This window comes from Myiozetetes cayanensis, unplaced genomic scaffold (genome assembly GCF_022539395.1).
Source record: "Myiozetetes cayanensis isolate MyiCay16 unplaced genomic scaffold, myiCay2020 scf21, whole genome shotgun sequence".
Lineage (NCBI taxonomy): Eukaryota > Metazoa > Chordata > Aves > Passeriformes > Tyrannidae > Myiozetetes > Myiozetetes cayanensis.
In genome coordinates this window covers 6868175-6885873 of record NW_026087423.1, presented here as the reverse complement: position 1 = coordinate 6885873, position 17699 = coordinate 6868175, and the positions used below count along the sequence as shown (strand labels likewise).

The following is a 17699-nucleotide window of genomic DNA, read 5'->3' as shown; positions in this document are numbered from 1 at the left end:
CTCCTGTTAACAGGTTGTTTGAATCGGATACTCATAAAATTCCAGTTCAAACTAGATAAGTCATTTTCTCCAAGTGTTTTATGATGGAGTTCCTCATTATTATTTTATTTTATTTATTATTCCATGCTCTCAGCTAATTGGCATTCTGGTGGAGATGGAGAGGTGGTGTTGTGGCTGCAGGCGACCTTTAGACTGCTGGAGGAGGCAGAGGCAGTGCTGGCCCTCCTGGCTGCTGTCCTGGGGGATGTTGGCAGAACCATTCCCAGCTGGCAGCAGCTCCACACCTGCCCATCCTGCTGACCAGGCAGTCCTGCTGCCATGACACTGGGAGCAGGGCAGGAAAATGCCAGGGAAGTGTGAATTGAGAAGGTGACTTCAATCCCAGCCAGTGGCCCTGGTGAGGCCACATCCGGAGTGTTGGATTCAGTTCTGGTCTCCACAGTTTAAGAAAGACAAGGAGCTGCTAGAGAGTGTCCAGTGGAGACCACAAAAATGATTTGGGGTCTGGAGCATCTCCCTTATGAGGAGAGACTGTGGGAGCCGGGACTGGTTAGTCTGGAGGAGACTGAGAGGGGATCTCATCAGTTCACACAAATATCTCCAAGGGGTGTGAGGATGGTGCCAGACTCTGTTCAGTGGTGCCCAGTGACAGGACAAGGAGCAATGGCCATAAAGTAAAACAAGAAGTTCCACCCTAGCCTGAGGAAGAACTTCTTTCCCTGGAGGGTGGCAGAGCTCTGGAACAGCTGCCCAGGGAGGCTGTGGAGTCTCCTCTCTGGAGACATTCCAGACCCACCTGGACATGTCCCTGTGTCACCTGCTCCAGGTGATCCTGCCTTGGCAGGGGGGCTGGACTGGATGGTCTCCAGAGGTCCCTTCCAACTCCAACAATTATGGGATTCTCTGAATGGGCAGTGTTTCTTTATTAAAACTGTAAGAGAAGGGCTCTACATTACAAATAAATTTTATTTATTTTTTTAAAAGGCTCTGCTAGCAAACAGGTGGCTTTAAATAAGCTTGTGAAAAGGATCTCATCCGGTTGGAGATGAGCTCTGGGAATACCTGGTTACAGGTGAGGTGTCTCGGCTGGATCTGCTCTCCTCACCCCCATCCCTACCTGCCTGTGAGCATCCTCTGAAGACTGAGCTGCAAACCTCAAGGGTGGCCTTTACCCCTCCTTGAAAGACATTTTGCCTGTTAATTAGTCTCGGTGCAATTCATGGCATTTGGCAAATTTAGCCTAAGATTGTCCATACAAAGATAATGGGAAAAATTATTGTCCAGAGGCTGGGAAGGAGGAGTCTGGGAGCTGGGTGCTGCCTCGCACTGTGTGTATATTATTGATATCATCCATCACTTTGGTGTTACCAGAAAAAGCTTTGAAAAAATATTTTTCTCTTCCCTTAACAACCAGTGATCTGGCTGTTGCAGAAATTATATAGTTATAGCAGAAGGAATCTTTAAAGCCAAAGCTGTCAGCATCTTTATTTCATAAATAATTGCTGGTTCTTTTTAGCTGTTACTTAACGCTATCATTTTATTAATTCCTGCTTTCTGTTCCTGGGCTTATTTTTCTGTGTGTCGTTAACTGTGCTTATTGTGCTCTTCGTCAGTTCTCCCTGAACTTCTTAAAACTCCTGTCACTTACTCAATGCTGCATCTGTCACTTCGTTTTGCCATTATCCGAGAGCTGCAGTTTCTGGCTGATCATTTTTCACTCAATCCAAGAGCAGCAGTAAAGGAGATTTCCTTTGTGCTGCCGGGGAAGTGCAGGATCTGTTGACAGAATGGGAGGTCGAAACAGAAACAATTCCAGTCTGGAGAACATTAAGTCTAATCGGATTTGTTTGAATCATAGAATGGTTTGGGTGGGAAGGGACCTGAAAGCTCATTTAGCCCAACCCCCTGCCATGGGCAGGGACACCTTCTACTAGATCAGGTTGCTCCAAACTCTGTCCAACCTGGCCTTGAACACTTCCAAGGATGGAGCAGCCACAGCTTCTCTGGGCCACCTGTGCCAGGGCCTCACCACCCTCACAGGGAAGAATTTTTTCCCCATATCTCACCTAATTTCCCCCTTTTTGGTCTGAAACCTTGTCCTGTCACTCCAGTTGCTGATGCAGAGGCCCTGTCCGACTTCCTCATAGTCCCCTTCTGATACTGAAAGGTGCTGTGACATCTCCTCACATCCTTCTCTTCTCCAGGCTGAACATTCCCAGTTCTCTCAGCCTGTAAATTTTGGGAATATCTGGTTTTTTACATGGCACTGCAGTGCCAAAGGGCCCCGGGGAGGAGCAGACTGTATCCCACGGCAGCATAAGCCTCCAATTGTTCCCTGTGCCCTGGGATTGGGAACCTTTTCTTTCTCTGCCATAATTAAATTAAAAAAGTTTGGAAAATACTAAGCAGGGCTGGAATGTTTGGCGTGGCATTGTTGGAAATGTGTGTTGGTATATTTTCACACTCCTCCCACAGTTGTCTTTGTGGTTTGTTGTTGTGTTTTTTTGTTGTTTGTGGGTTTTTTTGGTCCCCAGCCAGGACCTGGGACCACGCCAGGGATTTTTCTTTCAGTGCATTCAGCGCTGTTTGTGCCACTCTTCAGTCTCTTAATTACCCGGCTGCAATCTTCTTTGGTTCATTGTCCAAGGAGAGTTCAGTCCATTCAGCAGGATTCTGCTCCGTGCCGCCGCCGGTTCCGTCATGTGTGAAACAAGGAATTTGTTTCAGGTCCCTAAGTGGCACGTTTTGTCCTCAAAACCAGGTCCATGCCACTCAGGCTGGCAGGGAGGGGTGTGCTCAGTGGAGGGGCACGGTCTGGATGGGGAGATGGGCAACTTTGGGTGGGTTTTGGCAGTGATGGGGACATCTGTGACTTCATCCAGTTCTCAGCCCACCCCTGTGACACAGAACCCTGTGTGAAGTACCAGGGTAGCAGGTGCCAGCTCAGGGGCATGGAAGGATGGTGCTTCCATGGGATGAAGCTTGTGACTGCATTAAAATGCTCATAATGGAAGGATCCTCATCATCTGGGTGCTGGGGTCAGGCTCTAAATTACTTGCAAAGGAATTGTAAAGACCCTGGTGTAATTTATTGTGCAATAAAAGCCCATTAGAGGTAACATGAACCGGTAATTCTGAAATGGGAATGCAAAAGAGGCTGTGTTTTATCAATAAAATGTAGGTAAATCTGTTGCAGAAAACCCCAAACATGAATAGTGTCTTGTTTTCAGTGTGGAAAAAAAAGGAAGAAAATGTGGTCTGTGAAGAGGAATGGGATATTTTGGTGCATTATGGAAGTGCCTCATAAAATCCTCAGCACGTAGGAGTGGGAATGGGCTTAATACACCTGTGGGAGGTGAGGGAGGCTTGGGATCCCTTTGTGCTGGGAATGAAGAGCTGCCTGGTAATCAGCATCCTAAACCTTGGCAAGTGGGGATGCTCACACAGGTATTTACAGCCCCTGATGGTACCTAGGTGGTTTTGGGTGCCTTTTTACAAGTCATCATCGTAATGAGACCTTTTTTTTTCTGAGTTTTCTGTTTTTCTTTCCAGGATTTTTGCTCTTTAAAGACTATTGCATGAATGAGATAGATGAAGCTGTCCCCCAGCTGAAGTTTTATGAAGAGGTAAGTGGCCAGTGAGGGAGGTTTGGGGCTCTGCAGGGAGCGAGGCTGAGGAAGGCTGTGCTGCTCCTCCTCGGGCAGGGAATGGCTGAGAGGGAAGGAGGGGGTCCATGTGTAGCAGTGTGAATATTTAATCAATCTTCTAATTTGGTATAGGACTCTTAGAGAGTATTTCAAGTAGCATAGATGGGTTTTGCCCAATTTTTTTTGAGCAGCTGCATGGGCTGCTAGGAAAGGAGCTGTGAGAGTTGCCAGAGTTGGGATGACACTCTCAAACCCTTCAGGCCTTTTCCTAACATCCTTTTACCTGTAGAAAAGCTAACAGAGTGCATCTGGGGTGTCATGGCATGGTGGGAGGAAGGTAGGATGGAAGCTGCTGCTGGAACAGGCTCCTCAGGGAAGTCTTGGTCACAGCACCAAGCCTGACAGGGTTCCAGAAGCATTTGGATGATACTCTTGGGGATGGTCCTGTGCAGGGCCAGGATGATCCTTGTGGGTCCCTTCCAACTCAGCATATCCTTTGATTCTGTGAGATGTTTTGGGAGTTGCTGTGGCAGAGCTGCATAGAGGTAAGAGGATCCTCTAACAGGGACACAAGAGGTGGCTTTAGATCCATGAGTTGTACTCCTTTGTCACGAGCTACTCAGTGAAGGAGCTGACAGGCACCAAGCCCAGGGCACATCCCAAAGGACCAGTAATTCCAAGGAACATGCCATGTCCTCCCCCAGCCACCCCTGCTGCACGGCCTGAGCCCCATCCCTCCATTCATTCACTCTCTGTTCCATTTGTGACACTATAAACCCACAGTTAATCCTCTCCCAGGTGCTGGTTTCAGTGCAGACATGCACATGCCTGATTGCTCAGGGTTAATTAGAGCTGCTCCCTGGGATAGCTCTGTCTGCCTCACTCTGAGCTGATAATTTAAATGCTTTTGTGCCAGTAGGCTACAAGCACAAATGGCTGGGATCGGTTTGGGGATCAGTCCTCAGTGATACACTGTCCCCCACTCAGATCAGATACCTGCTGTCAATAATGGATCTTTTCCTGTCATTTCCATCTTTTTATGCACTGACGATATCACTGTCATAAGTAATCCAAAAAGGCCTGTTGTACCAGATTGTTTAGCAAGATATTTTTAGATCCCTCTTTATCTCTGAAACAATTCAAAATTGTATTTTTAGGTTATTAGCAAAGTGTTGCCTCAAAAGAATTTCAGTGCTTTGTCATGTACTTCTGGAAAAATCCCATTAAGGATATTTAAAGAGAGGCTCATTGTGTTTTCCTCTGTGACATACCGGATCCAGGAGCTTTTCCTTTTTTTACATATTTGATTTACTTGCTGCATTTATTACATGTAGAATAATGTGAGTGCATTGCTACATTAAAAATTGCTGGATGTAGAAGAGCTCCGCACTCCAGGGATTTCATATCACTGCAGCTGGAGTCACGATCAGGCATTTAACGGGATGAGTGATTCATCCTGATCGGTTTCAAAAAGAAAAGAAAAGGAATTTGGAAAAAAAGGTGAAAAAAAGAAGAAGAAGAAAAAAAGAAATGCTTCTAGGTGCTTGAAAACAAATGAATTCTAATGCCAGTTTTTGAGGAGATCCTTTGTCAGCCCCTTTTCCAGAAGGGAGCTGCAAGTTGCCAGGGGAGTGTCGGGTACCTGATGACATTCCCTTCTCTTGGGGTCAGGAGTGGAAGCTGTGCTGGCAGGGACAGGATGTGTTAGAAATGGGACACTCTCACCTCTTCCTTCTGTGGGTTCTTTTGGCATGGTACGGTGATGTTGTCTTTAATAAACATGTGAAATTTGCTTGTGATGATGTCAGGGCTGTGTTGGGTGTGATCACAGAGAGGTGTCTGATCTCATCACCTGTGTGATGCGCTGTGTCAGGCAGCCTGTGGGAGGGACGTTCTCCTGGCCAGGAAGAGAGATCACCAGTGAGGACGTTTGTTACCTGCTGTCCTGCTCTCCAAACCTTTACAAAACAAAGGGTTTCTTCATTAAGAATCCCAGTGGAGGGGAAGGTGGGAGATGCTGACTGGGCCCAGCATGGCTGGGGTGGCTGCTGTGAGACCCCTCAGCGCTGGGTGCAGAGTTGAGAGCTTTAACAACCAAATACTGAGGGGCAGGAGCTTGTGTTCAAGGAAGACAATCAGATATAGATCAGGCTTCCTCCTGTACTTCTAATTATTTTGTGTCATTGCGTTAATTAAAAGTGTTTCTTGAGCAAAGACATTTTGAATCACTTTAATTATAAGTTGGTATCAAGGGGGAAGACACACAGATGGCAAATTGGGGTGGATCTGGGGCCTTATCATATCAGCAAACAAGAGGAGTACGGCCAGAAAGATACTGAGTTTAATTAATGTTCCACCTTCAGAGGTAGGTTGGTCCCAGTTTATCTCTCAGTAATTGTACTTGATGGTCTTGGAGGTCTTTTCCAACCTAAGTGTTTCTGGGATTCTGTGGTGTGGAGCAAATCTGCACATTTGTTTGGATCCCAGGACCTCAGAGGCTGATGCTGGGAATGCCCACCAAGTCAGAGCTGGGTCCTGTCCCTAAAGATCTTGCATGGTTCTTATGTTCTGTCAGTCCTGGAAGAACTCTTTCCCTAATTATGCTCCGAAGGGCTCTTGGACTTGGTGAACTTTTTGTTCTGGAACTGGTTGTCAGGTTTTGTTCTGTAAATGAACCACGTGAGATTTCTGTTGTTTCACCTGGAACACACTGATCTCCTACAGCACACCTGAGGAAACCTGATATATTTCGTGAATTTAGGGTTCAAATTCAGCATGTAGCTGAACTATGTGAACATTCTGAAATGTGCTTTTTATTCGTTCTTGGACATCTGTACCCACCATGCTGTAATCATAGAATTAGGGAATTTTTTGGGTTGGAAAAGCCCTCTCAGACCATTGAGTCCAGCTGTTCCCTCAGCACTGCCAAAGCCACCACTGACCATGTCCCCCAAGTGCCACGTGCACATGTCTGTTAAATCCCTCCAGTGGTGGAGACTCCACCATTCCTTGAGCAGCTGTGCCTGGAAAATTCCAGGCTAGAAAGGAAGTCTCAGGTCAGCTGTAACTGTGGTGTTGCAGGTGGTTTTCCTTTAAGTGTTAATTTAGAAAATAACGAAGCAAAATAAAGCTGCTTTTTTTTTTTTTTTCCCCAAATGAGTGAAAAATCATTAGAAGTTGTCTGATGCTCCCTGTCCCCTTTCTGCAGATCAAGGAGTACGAGAAGCTGGACTCAGAGGAGGAGCGGCTGTGCCGCAGCCGGCAGATCTACGACACCTACATCATGAAGGAGCTGCTGTCCTGTTCCCACGTGTGTATCCTCCCAATTCCCCCTGCCCAGGGTACCCTGGCAGCAGGGATCATGCAACAGATCTGCTGCTTCACTCACAGTATTGCTGAAGGAATAGTTACAAATACTTGCAGAGCTCTGGATTTCTGTTCTGGAAATCCCGGCTCTGGCTTTGGCTGAATTCAGCTTGTTGCTTTTATTTTTTTAGTTGCAGTACTGAGATGTAAAGACTGGTGGGATGGGCCCATTTTTATTAAACTGTTTATTAGTGGTACGCAAAGGAAGTATCAGGAGATTTATCTGGTTTATATTTCTTCAAAGTAAATCTCTATTTTAAAATAAGATTAGATGAGTGCTGTGTGTGTATGTAGAGATGTGCCATGTTGTGGCAGATGCAACTTGGTTAAAGTCACTGAAAATATGCATTTCCTCCAGCTGAAGTTTTGGCCCATTGATGTGTTTTTAACAGTTTCATTTACTCTTATTACAAAGAAGGATTTGCAGGGTGTTTTGCCCTGGTGGATTGGTTCCTTGGGTGAAGGGTTTAAGCATTTTTTTCGTCAAAAATACATTATTTTATTAGTAAAAAGTCCATGTCTGCTTCTAGCTCTGGAGCTGTCCCTGTAAATGGGATTTTTCATGGCTTTCTAAAAGGAGCATCATCTCGCCCTCCTCCTCATCTTCTCTTCTTCTGCCTTCCTGCTTTAGAATAATCGTATTACTGCATCATCCTGCATGTTTCACACCAATATTGACTGTAATGTACCTGGGGGAGGCCGTATTGTTTCATTCTGGGGCCGGTGTTTTTCCATATGAGGAAAAGAACAACAGTGCTGTGACCTGAAATGAAATTCCTGACATCTCCAACTGTTTGAAATCTTTCTTTTTCTCTTCCAAAAGCCTTTCTCAAAACAAGCTGTAGATCATGTACAAACACATTTAGCCAAGAAACAAGTGCCAGCCAGCCTTTTTCAGGTGAGCTTTCACAGTGTGAATGTTCAGCTTCAGTTCTCTGACAGTAAGTGACTTTGTACGTATTATTTTAGGAGACAGAATAAATGGGATTGGTTACGTATTCTGTGCTGTACTAGTGGGATTGAAATGCTTTTCTAAGTCAAAATTACAAATTACTCTTTTATCTATAATATTTTTGAGCACATTTATGAAAGCAAGCTATACCTTGGTATAGGAACAGAGGAGTTTTTATACTTCTGTAATTTTAAGCCATTAAACGATTTAGAGTAAATCACTTTACATCAGGAAAATGCTCATCCTGTCAGGATAGATTAAACTGGAAAAATTGTCTTATCAGTCATGGGGGTGTTCGTAAGTTTAAATGTCTTTTCTCTGAATCTGATGTATTTTCATGTGTTGCAAAAATGTGGAGGTTGCCCCTACCTGATCTCTCCTGCTGCTCATGAGCTGCTCTGGCTGTTGCAATGAGGAGAAATGACAAACTTGTACCTGCAGTGCTGGGTGATATCTCAGCGTTAGGTGGGAGGAGGGAGAGGTTGCCTGGGGCTATCCCACACACAGGGAAGGGATTTCCCTAGGAAAAGTCACTTGTGAATTGAAGGTACTGGTCCCTTAGCAAGGACAGAGAGGAGAGGAGCACCACAAAGATGAGAGAGCAGCTGTGGGAAGTGTGGTTTCAACAGGGCTGACAATTTATTGTTTAAATACATTTGAGAGAAGAACTTTTGCCCCCCTGCCCCTCTCCCAAGGTAAACCTTTAAGATTTTCTAGCTCATGAAGATATTTTGTTTTTGACCTCAGAGCACCTGCTCAGATTCCAGAAGCCAAATAAAGCTTAAATGTTTCATTGAGGCTTCTTAAGGAAAACACAGGATGTGCTGTGTGGGGCTAATGAGAGTTCTCTGTGATGGATGGGATTGCAAAAGCCATTTATTGTCTGCTTAAATACTAATTGTGTTTCTTCACCCTTTTTAGCCATATATAGAAGAAATTTGTGATAGTCTCCGAGGAAAAATATTTCAAAAATTTATGGAAAGGTATGAACATGACGTATTACCTGAAATGTCATCATATTACCCCATGTAGTGGGAAGCCACATCCCTTCACTACTGCTGTAAAATCAGGCCAGAGATGTGTAATAATGCCCTGTTAATCAAATGGAGTTTATCTGCAAACTTTGCAAATAACCAGCTTTGTGGGATATCCTGATTAATGTCAGGATGTGTGAGTGGAACAGTTGTAAAAGGTGATGCTTTTCTCAGTAACAGCAATAACAGGTTGGAGTTGGGGCTCAAAGGTTTAAAAAGGCAGAACTGGGTCCTTGGGGGACATTCTATGAGTGACCATCTCTGGTGTGGGATTGGAGGCCCTGTTGTTATGATCTGTGACTGGGAACCTGAAATTAGGCAGAAAAGGTTTAATACAGAATTCAAGGCAACAGACCTGGCTCGGCAGAGCAGCCCTTCTAACCTGAACAGAGCTGCTCCTGTGGGCAGGGTCTGGAAAGCTCAGCTCTCACCCAGCAACACTCAAATCCACTCTATAAACTGGTTTGGTGCTATTCTGTGATAATTGTAAAAATGCCTTCATGAAACTGTTATTCCTTACTCTGAAAATAAATACTTAATTATTCATGTAGAAATAATCAGCTTTTTTTTTTTTTTCCCCAAAAGCCTGTGGTATTACTGATGTTTTTCCTATTTTAAGATAAAACGAGTTTAAAATGTTCCTTGGAGTATATGGAAGCTCATTAACATAAATCGAGCTGCCTCTGTTTTCTTATAATTATCTTTCTCTTGATGTAATTTCAATGTTTGTTCGTTCCAAACGCAGTTGTTTAAAAATTAAAAAACATCTGCAAGAGAGATGTGGGGACACACTGAGCACTTACAGGGATAAGGTTATCTGCTCTCTTTCTCCTACAAGGATGTGAAATACAAAGTGTGCTCTGCCTAGGAATTGTTTTTCTTGGTGGGGGTAAGATTACAGTTGGTGAAAGGAAGGCTGTCATTTATTAAATACCACCCCACGCCCTAGCTCAGACTAGATTTTAAATATCAGAGTCTTGACATTTCCTGTAATACTTTACACAATAGTCTCAGACAACTTCTAAACTTTTTTTTCTTTTTTACAGTGACAAGTTTACTAGATTTTGTCAATGGAAAAACGTAGAGCTAAATATTCATGTAAGTACTTAAAAGTATATTTATCTTGTCAAAGGCTGGTACAGGAAAGAGAATGTTCAGTTTTGAATCCTGCTCTGCAAAGGCCTCATTAAGGAGGGCGGTGGATGTCACTGCTCTGCTATTCTTAGACACAGCCTTGACGATTCCTGTCTGGACATCCCTTCTGCCTGTCCTCACTTAATAGAATTTGGATTTCTATAATGGCTGAAGGAGGTGAACTGTCAGAATTGCTGCTCTTTAGCAGCCTCAGTCACTCTCCCGCTCCCTCTCCCATGGCAGTCCTGCCGTGGCCCCAGCACCCTTTGGACCCCTTCCCTTGGCCTCTGCCTTTGTCCCTCTGCACTGCTCCGTGACAACTTGGGCTGCAGAAATAGCCCTGAATGAGACAGGCAGTTTTTGGGGAACAACAGCCTCATTCCCCTTGCTCCTACTACACACTGTAATGCTTGCAAATACATTGAAATATAAACAAAAAGAGGCTCGTTTTCCAACACAATAAATGCTGGTGAATTACAGTAGTTGAGTGTCTCAACACATTTAGATGTTTTTACAGTACGTTTTTTAATGCTGAAAAATGAAGGTTTTGTTCTGTTGTTGTGTTTTTTTGTTTTTTTTCCTACTTGCAGCTGACCATGAATGATTTTAGTGTACATAGAATAATAGGAAGAGGGGGTTTTGGTGAAGTGTACGGCTGCAGAAAAGCAGACACTGGAAAAATGTGAGTATCACACACACTGTATTGCAGAGGTAACTGTAAACTCTGAACTAGTAAGGAAATCCTTCCAGTCATTTCTTAAGAAATCACTGGAAAGCAGCATCATGTTACTGTGAAGGTCTTTGTAATTAAGTTTTATCCCAAGAGGTTTTGATTTCTGGCTCATCTCTAGGCTCAGTTTGCTCTTTGGTCCCATTCTGTGCCATGCAGTGGGTCAGTCTCCCACAGCTCTTGGGCACATCCTGCACTGAAATGTCCTGTCAAAATCAATGGAAGCTGCACATGTTACAATTAAACGTGTCCTTAAAAATTCCCTGGATCAGAGGCTGGCAGTGCAGAGGGATGTTCCCAGGAAGCCGTGGGGGGATGTCGGATGTCACCTGGGGAAGGTTCAGCCTGTCGCATCCCTGGTGCTGACGTGGGGCTGGAGGGGCTGCAGGGACCCACCCTCAGTGCTGGGCAAACTGGGCTGTGCCAGGGTTGATTCCAAGTGTGCTATTCCAGATTCAGGGAATTACATCAGTGTCTGCCCTGATGTATGGTGAAAGCAGTGATCCTTGCTGACATTTGGAAGCATATAGTTCCAGTGTTCGATTTGTGTTTCACAGAGCTCTCTGTGGGAACTCCAGGATCAACCCTGGATGGTTTTTCTATTCTTTTTGTGGTCTTACCATTCTCCTGATTGTCAGATTTCAATTTCTAGGCATCCTTGTCCCATTTGTTCCGATTTGAACATCTGGGCATGGATTTAACAAATTGTTCTCAATATCTATCAATTTATTTATTTATACCCCATCCTGCCCCTTTCATCTTGCTTTTCTCCTAACAGTTTTAGTCCAGGGACCATCCTTAAACATTTCTTTTCCAAGAGAGCTTGGCATGTTTGAAGTGCCATGTCTCTGGTTTCAGCTGGCTTCTCTAGCAGTTGTGTGTGCTTGGCACTCCTGATAATAATAAACCTCTGAGCTGTAACAAGTGTAAGACATCTTAATGTTGCTGTCATACTTAGTATTTTTGCAGTGACTTCGAGTATTATATTGATGCTCTTACTAACAACACTGGCTTTATATTCTTGCCTTGGTGCTTTTTTGTCCATGTACAAAAATAAACATTTTATTTAGCTTGAGGCACATTAAGCAGGCATCCCCAAAGAGGCAATTTTCAGAGTCCCAGCCATCTTCACGTCTGAGTTTGGCTCTGGCAGGAGGTGGATAAACCTTGGGAAGTGAAAAGGACAGGAAGAGTGAAGCAAAGGACAGTTTTTATCAGATACAAACAGAGTTAGAGGGAAATGTGGGAAAACCAATCTTTTTTTCAAATTTGAAGCAAAAATTTAGATTAGGTTCAGCCTCTGGGTAGAGGTTTGGTTTAGTTCTTTCTTAATCCAAACCTGTTTACCCATCCTGTCCAGATCCTGTCCACTGTAGATGCTGCCTCTGCTTCACTTACTGCCTGAAAGGAGCGTGGGAACCACCCCTCCCTCCCAGGTAACACCAGCAGTGTTCCACTAACCACAGACACGCCTGAGGCTCCTGTCATGTCACCATCACCCCTTCAAGGACATCCAAAGAGGGGTCAGAAGTAGGATGCAGCCAGTATTCCAGGGGAAGGGACAGCAGGACCAGCTAGAGGCTTGCTTTGGAATAAGTTGCCCAGAGAAGTTGTGGCTGCCCACCTATAGAAGTGTCCAAGGCCAGCTTGGACAGGGCTTGGAGCAACCTGGTCTAGTGGAAGGTGACCCTGCCCATGGCAGGGGGTGACACTGGATGAGCTTTAACTCCCTTCCAACCCAAACCATTCTGGGGTTCCATGATTTCCATCAGCCTTGAGTCACTCTCTGATCAGGGACATCAGAGCAGGGCAGGGCAGCGTGTCAGGGGTTATTTATAGTCACCCTTCACAGCCTCCTCAGCAAGAGCACGTGCCGTGAATATATTCCCAGTTTGGAAACTCACAGTTGCAGTGTGTTCACTCTCACTCCCCTCACTCCCAACACGTGCATGGCACGAATGACGTGGCTGGTTTAGGGAACTGGGGCCAAGGTGAGGCCCTGGGTCTGGGTGGGGCTGGCACAGCGAGGCAGGAGCTGAGGGTTGGTGCAGTGCTGTAACGTGGTGTTTTCCTAAAAATCGATGGGTGCCCACGTCTAGGCATCTTCTGTGCAGGAGCACATGTCCTTCTCACTGTTGCCTATTAGTGGACTCACCCAACGTCTTGGAAAAATCTCCAGCCTACATCATATCCTCCTGTGGTTGATGGTTGTTAGGGTAACATTCTTTCTGAGCACAATTTTATTAATTTGTGTAGCACAGATGGTAGAAGATTAAAAAAGCTTTCTTCTGTGTATCTGACCTTTTTCTGAGTAGAAAGAAAACTTAAAAAAAATATATATATATAAAACTCAGCGTGTGTTCAAGATATTGCTTTCCTGGTAGAGCTGAAACTGTTGGAATGAAATGGAACCATAACAGAGTCTGTTATTTAATTCCTATGGCAGATCCTTGTTTGTAGGTATTAAAAAATAAATGTACGATATGTAATTCCTATCCCACTGTGGCGGTTTGGACACAGAATTACTTGTTAAAGCACATTTCTCTGTTAGGAGACTTCTGCTGGAAATGTGTTAATTCTGGGAGAGTTTGGAGGTTTTGGGTTTAGCGTGAAATGATTTTTTAGTCTTGGGTTTTAAATCTTTCATAGAGCTTGCTTACAGGATCCTGTAGATGTGCACGGCCTCACTGCTAGTGAATAATACTGATAGAGGAGTTTTGTGGTGCTCTTTCTGAATGATTGTTATTTTCAGGTATGCAATGAAATGTTTAGATAAGAAGAGAATCAAGATGAAGCAAGGAGAAACATTAGCCTTAAATGAAAGAATTATGCTGTCTCTTGTCAGTACAGGAGTAAGTATCACTGACTTGTTATTCTTTCTTCCATATAATATAAAAGCTGTTACATATAATGCATACTCGATCAATTCAGTTGTGTGACATGCAAAAATTAACCCCCACCTGAGCCTCCCCCTGATTTTAACAGTGTGTCTGAAATGAGAAGGGAAAACCAAACTGGCTTGTCAGTTTGGGTGCTGCAGGATGAGCCTCTCAGCTACAGAGGCTTGAGGGGGTGCCCATTTCTTAGGTAATTCATTCTCCCCTCCTCCTGATTTTTTAAATATCCCTTTTTCAAGTATTTCTATTTGAAACTTTTCCAAAACAAGTTTCTATCTTGTAAAAAAAAAGCCTTTTTTTCCTATAGTTTGGTAGTAGTGATGCAGAATCTAAGGTGCTATTGCAGAGACAACTCCAGTTAGCTGTTCATCCTCCCTTTCCTGTGGCTCTGATATTATCCAACTTTTCCTTTTGTTTTTTTTAATGTACTTTAGCTGAGTACCTATCAAGGTGTACCAAGCCAGGCTGCCTATCTAATCTGTTTAAAAATGGAATTGATTAACATTAAAGTCTACTTAAAATTGAACCCATCACTAGTGTGTGTAAAAAGCCACTTCCCCCCTGGCATTGGCTCCCCCAGCCCCGGGACCTGCAGATGCTCCATGGTGGCTGTGGTTTATTGGGCTCAGAGGAATTCTAGGCAGGATTGGAGGTCTCAGAGCCCTTGGAGTGCTGTGCCCTCATTGCACAAGCCTGGCAGCTGGCTCGTGTCACCATGGCTACGGGTGATGCTGCTGGAAAGGTTCCTTTTCCTCACGTTGTGATGTATGAACTAAACACTCAGTGTGCAGCTCTGTGGAAACACATCCCCACTCCCTCTGGACACAAAATTGTGTGTGGGTTTGTTCTAGGCTTGTACAACAGGTGTGCAAAGAGCATAAGTACCTGGAATGTGAGGATTCCTGCCTTGGATTCCAAAGTGGCAAAACCTGGGCTTTATTCTCAGGTCTGCATCTTGCAGAGATTAGAGAATCATAAAAGCTGGAAAAGACCGTCAGGATCATCGAGTCCAACTGTTATCCCAGCACTGCCAAGGTCACCACTAACCCAACGCCCCTTCCAGTGCCTAAAGGGGCTTCAGGAGAACTGGGACTTTGGACAAGGTCCTGGAGTGACAGGACAAGGGAGAATGGCTTGGCAGTGACAGAGGGCAGGGTTAGATGGAATATTAGGAAGGAATTCTCCCCTGTGGGCGTGGTGAGGCCTGGCACAGGTTGCTCAGAGAAGCTGTGGTTGCCCCATCCCTGGAAGTGTTCAAGGCCAGGTTGGACAGGGCTTGGAGCAACCTGTTCTAGTGGAAGGTGTCCCTGCCCACGGCAGGGGGTGGAACAAGATGATCTTTAAGGTCCCTTCCAACCCAAACCCTTCTGGAATCTGTGATTTATCAGTTAGACTTTTAATCAAGTTACCTGTTTTCACCAGAGATAAATTGTGGATTGTCCAGGAGTGTCAGGAGTCCTAAAAGAAGGGGGAAAATGTCTATAGTAGAGACTGGACAAGAAATTGAGGGAAATGAGTAATAATTGTCCTATTAACTTTAATTTGTGATTTTGTGGCTCCAACACTGAATGTGAATGTTGGGAAGAGAATAGTTCACAAGCTGCTGCAGGTGGAGGCAGTTTTCTTACAGGCCAGCACATAGGAGGCATTGAGCAGTGGAGAAGCAAGAAGAACCATTGGTTTCTTTCCTTAAGGATTGTCAGGTCATTAGAGTGTAATTTCTTTTAGATTCTCAGAAATTTGAAAGAGTTAGAAGAGAGATTTTGTACGAAGTGCTGCTCATTCAGGTTGGGTACACCTGGGCAGGAGTGGCTGGAGCACTTGGACTATTAAGGATGAAATAGGTCTGAAAGTTGTGGAATAAGAGAATTCCTTTAATTCATGAAAGGGAGCTGTGAGGTTGGAGTGGCGTGTGCCGTGCCCAGGGGCAGGAGTTATGTACTGCCCGGAATAACATGGAACTGGGAAGATCATCACAGCACAATTAGTCATTTAACTGGGAACCCAGATGTCTCTGCAAAAGGCACAATAACAGCTGTGCCGATTACACATCTGGTTGTGTAATCAGTGCTGTTAATCCACCTAAAAATTTGGCATCCACAACCAGTCCTGGAGCTCCCATGTTGGAGACTGTCGTGGCTGTGTGGTGAGAACAGCTTTTCATGGCTGGTGAGCTCAGAAGTGCAACAGGCACCTCTGCAGAGCCCCCCAGAGCTGCCTGGATGGGCCTGATAACCCCAAACTGGGCTTTGTGGAACTCGGGTCTCCGTTGGCTTCTGTGCTTTGTCACTGTGGGTGTAATGTGGACAAACTGTCGCTGAGGTTTGTGTTTCCTCTTCTGCAAGACACAGGCCCCATCTTCCCCTTCCCACAGAGATGTTCAGGCTGGAAGTGCATTGTGAAATCCTTGGTGGCAGAGTAGGGAAAAGATATTGTTTTCTGTTAAAAAAAACCCCAACACTTATTTTCTGTAATAGCCAATATTTGCCTAATTTCTCTTAAAAAAATGGAACATGGAAATCACCGAGGCTGTTGCTACTGATGGGCCATATGAAACCAGCCAGCCCCAAGGTGCTCTTTGTGGAAGGAAATGGTTATTCCATAAATCCTTTCCTGGGGGTAGGAGGGGATCGTTCCAACTATTTTTACCAAGACCAGGGGTTGTGCAGGGCTGTGGCACCTAGTTCCTTCCTTCTAAAAAAGCATGGCAGTTCAACTGCCTCATCCAGCCCTTGAGATGGCTGGATTCAGGATTCTGTCCAAGGAATGATAAATATAATCCTAGAATGTCCTCAGTTGGAAGGGACCCATGAGGATAATCCAAGTCCGGCTCCTGTCTCTTCTCAGAACACCCCAGGAATCCCACCATGAGCCAGGGGCAGGTTGAGCAATAATCATCTGAGAATAATAATGTGGTTTTTCTGAGCAGAACAGGTACTTTTGTTTTCACAAGTTTCAAGCAGTGTCTGGCACATCTTTCTGAGCAGTGAGATGTGTCAGGACAGAGCTGCTATCTGTGCCCTGAGCACCTTTGTCCCCTCTTTGCTGTCATATTGTGCTCCAGAGCCAGATGCTTGTCTTTCAGGGAAGGGTCAGAACCAAAGGTTTCCTTCTAGAGCACTCGCCAATGTGCTAATGTCTTTAAAATATCACATTTCTACAGTTTTTTCATAGTTATTGTAATATTTTTTTCCTTCCACATGATTTATTACCAGAAATTTCACTTAAGCAGTTTTCTGGACTCAATCCAGGATTGTTTGGATTTAAGGAACTCTTTCCAAACTGATCTTAATTCACATATTAATGTCATACTGTCACTTATTTTCATCAGAGCAGGAACTTGACTGCAGCAAAGTATTGCTCTCTTGGGAAATTGGATTTATTGCTTTATATGTCATTTAAAAATATAACTATAGGGTTTTTTTAATTTTTGTGCTGGAAAATACTCTTTTGCAGTGGTTTTTATGTCAGAAAAATATTGCTGTACAGTTTTTCTCTCTGTTACTGGGAGAAGGTAGTGATTAAATTAGGAATGCTTGCATAAAAATGAGTTATGCATTACATTTACACTTCCAGATAACTTTTATTTTTAAAATCCATAAAAACAGAAGCATGTCATGTTCTGGTGTAGTAAAACCCTTTTATTTGTCTATGTATGGTGGTTAAATTCTACCACTAAATCCTTCTGGGTAATTAGATTGCTCTGAGATTTTAGGAATCCTGCTTGGGGACACTTCTGAATTACTCAGTTGATGCAGAAAATTAAGTTAATAACTCTACTAAAGCTGTTCTTGTGAAGTTAAGTGGTACCTATGATATCCCCAATACAGAGTTCATGACCAGAGGTGGTATCTTGCGTTAGATGCTACTGCCTTGCCTACAGGCTCCTTATTTTTAGATCCATTTGTGAATCTGGCGTTTCTTGTGGGTGTTCTGCAGG

At 44.3% G+C, this 17699-nt stretch overlaps 1 protein-coding gene across 2 annotated transcripts in view; it reads left to right on the top strand.

Annotated features, from left to right (window-relative positions):
• The window catches only part of GRK3 (G protein-coupled receptor kinase 3), a 66338-nt gene that overhangs the window by 28164 nt on the left and 20475 nt on the right, over positions 1-17699 (top strand). For both annotated transcript variants that reach the window (XM_050318371.1, XM_050318372.1), the window contains exons 3-9: positions 3552-3625; positions 6855-6956; positions 7836-7910; positions 8886-8947; positions 10045-10096; positions 10723-10814; positions 13615-13714. In XM_050318371.1, coding sequence (XP_050174328.1) covers positions 3552-3625; positions 6855-6956; positions 7836-7910; positions 8886-8947; positions 10045-10096; positions 10723-10814; positions 13615-13714 — 557 coding nt within the window. The remainder of the gene's footprint in view (positions 1-3551; positions 3626-6854; positions 6957-7835; positions 7911-8885; positions 8948-10044; positions 10097-10722; positions 10815-13614; positions 13715-17699) is intronic.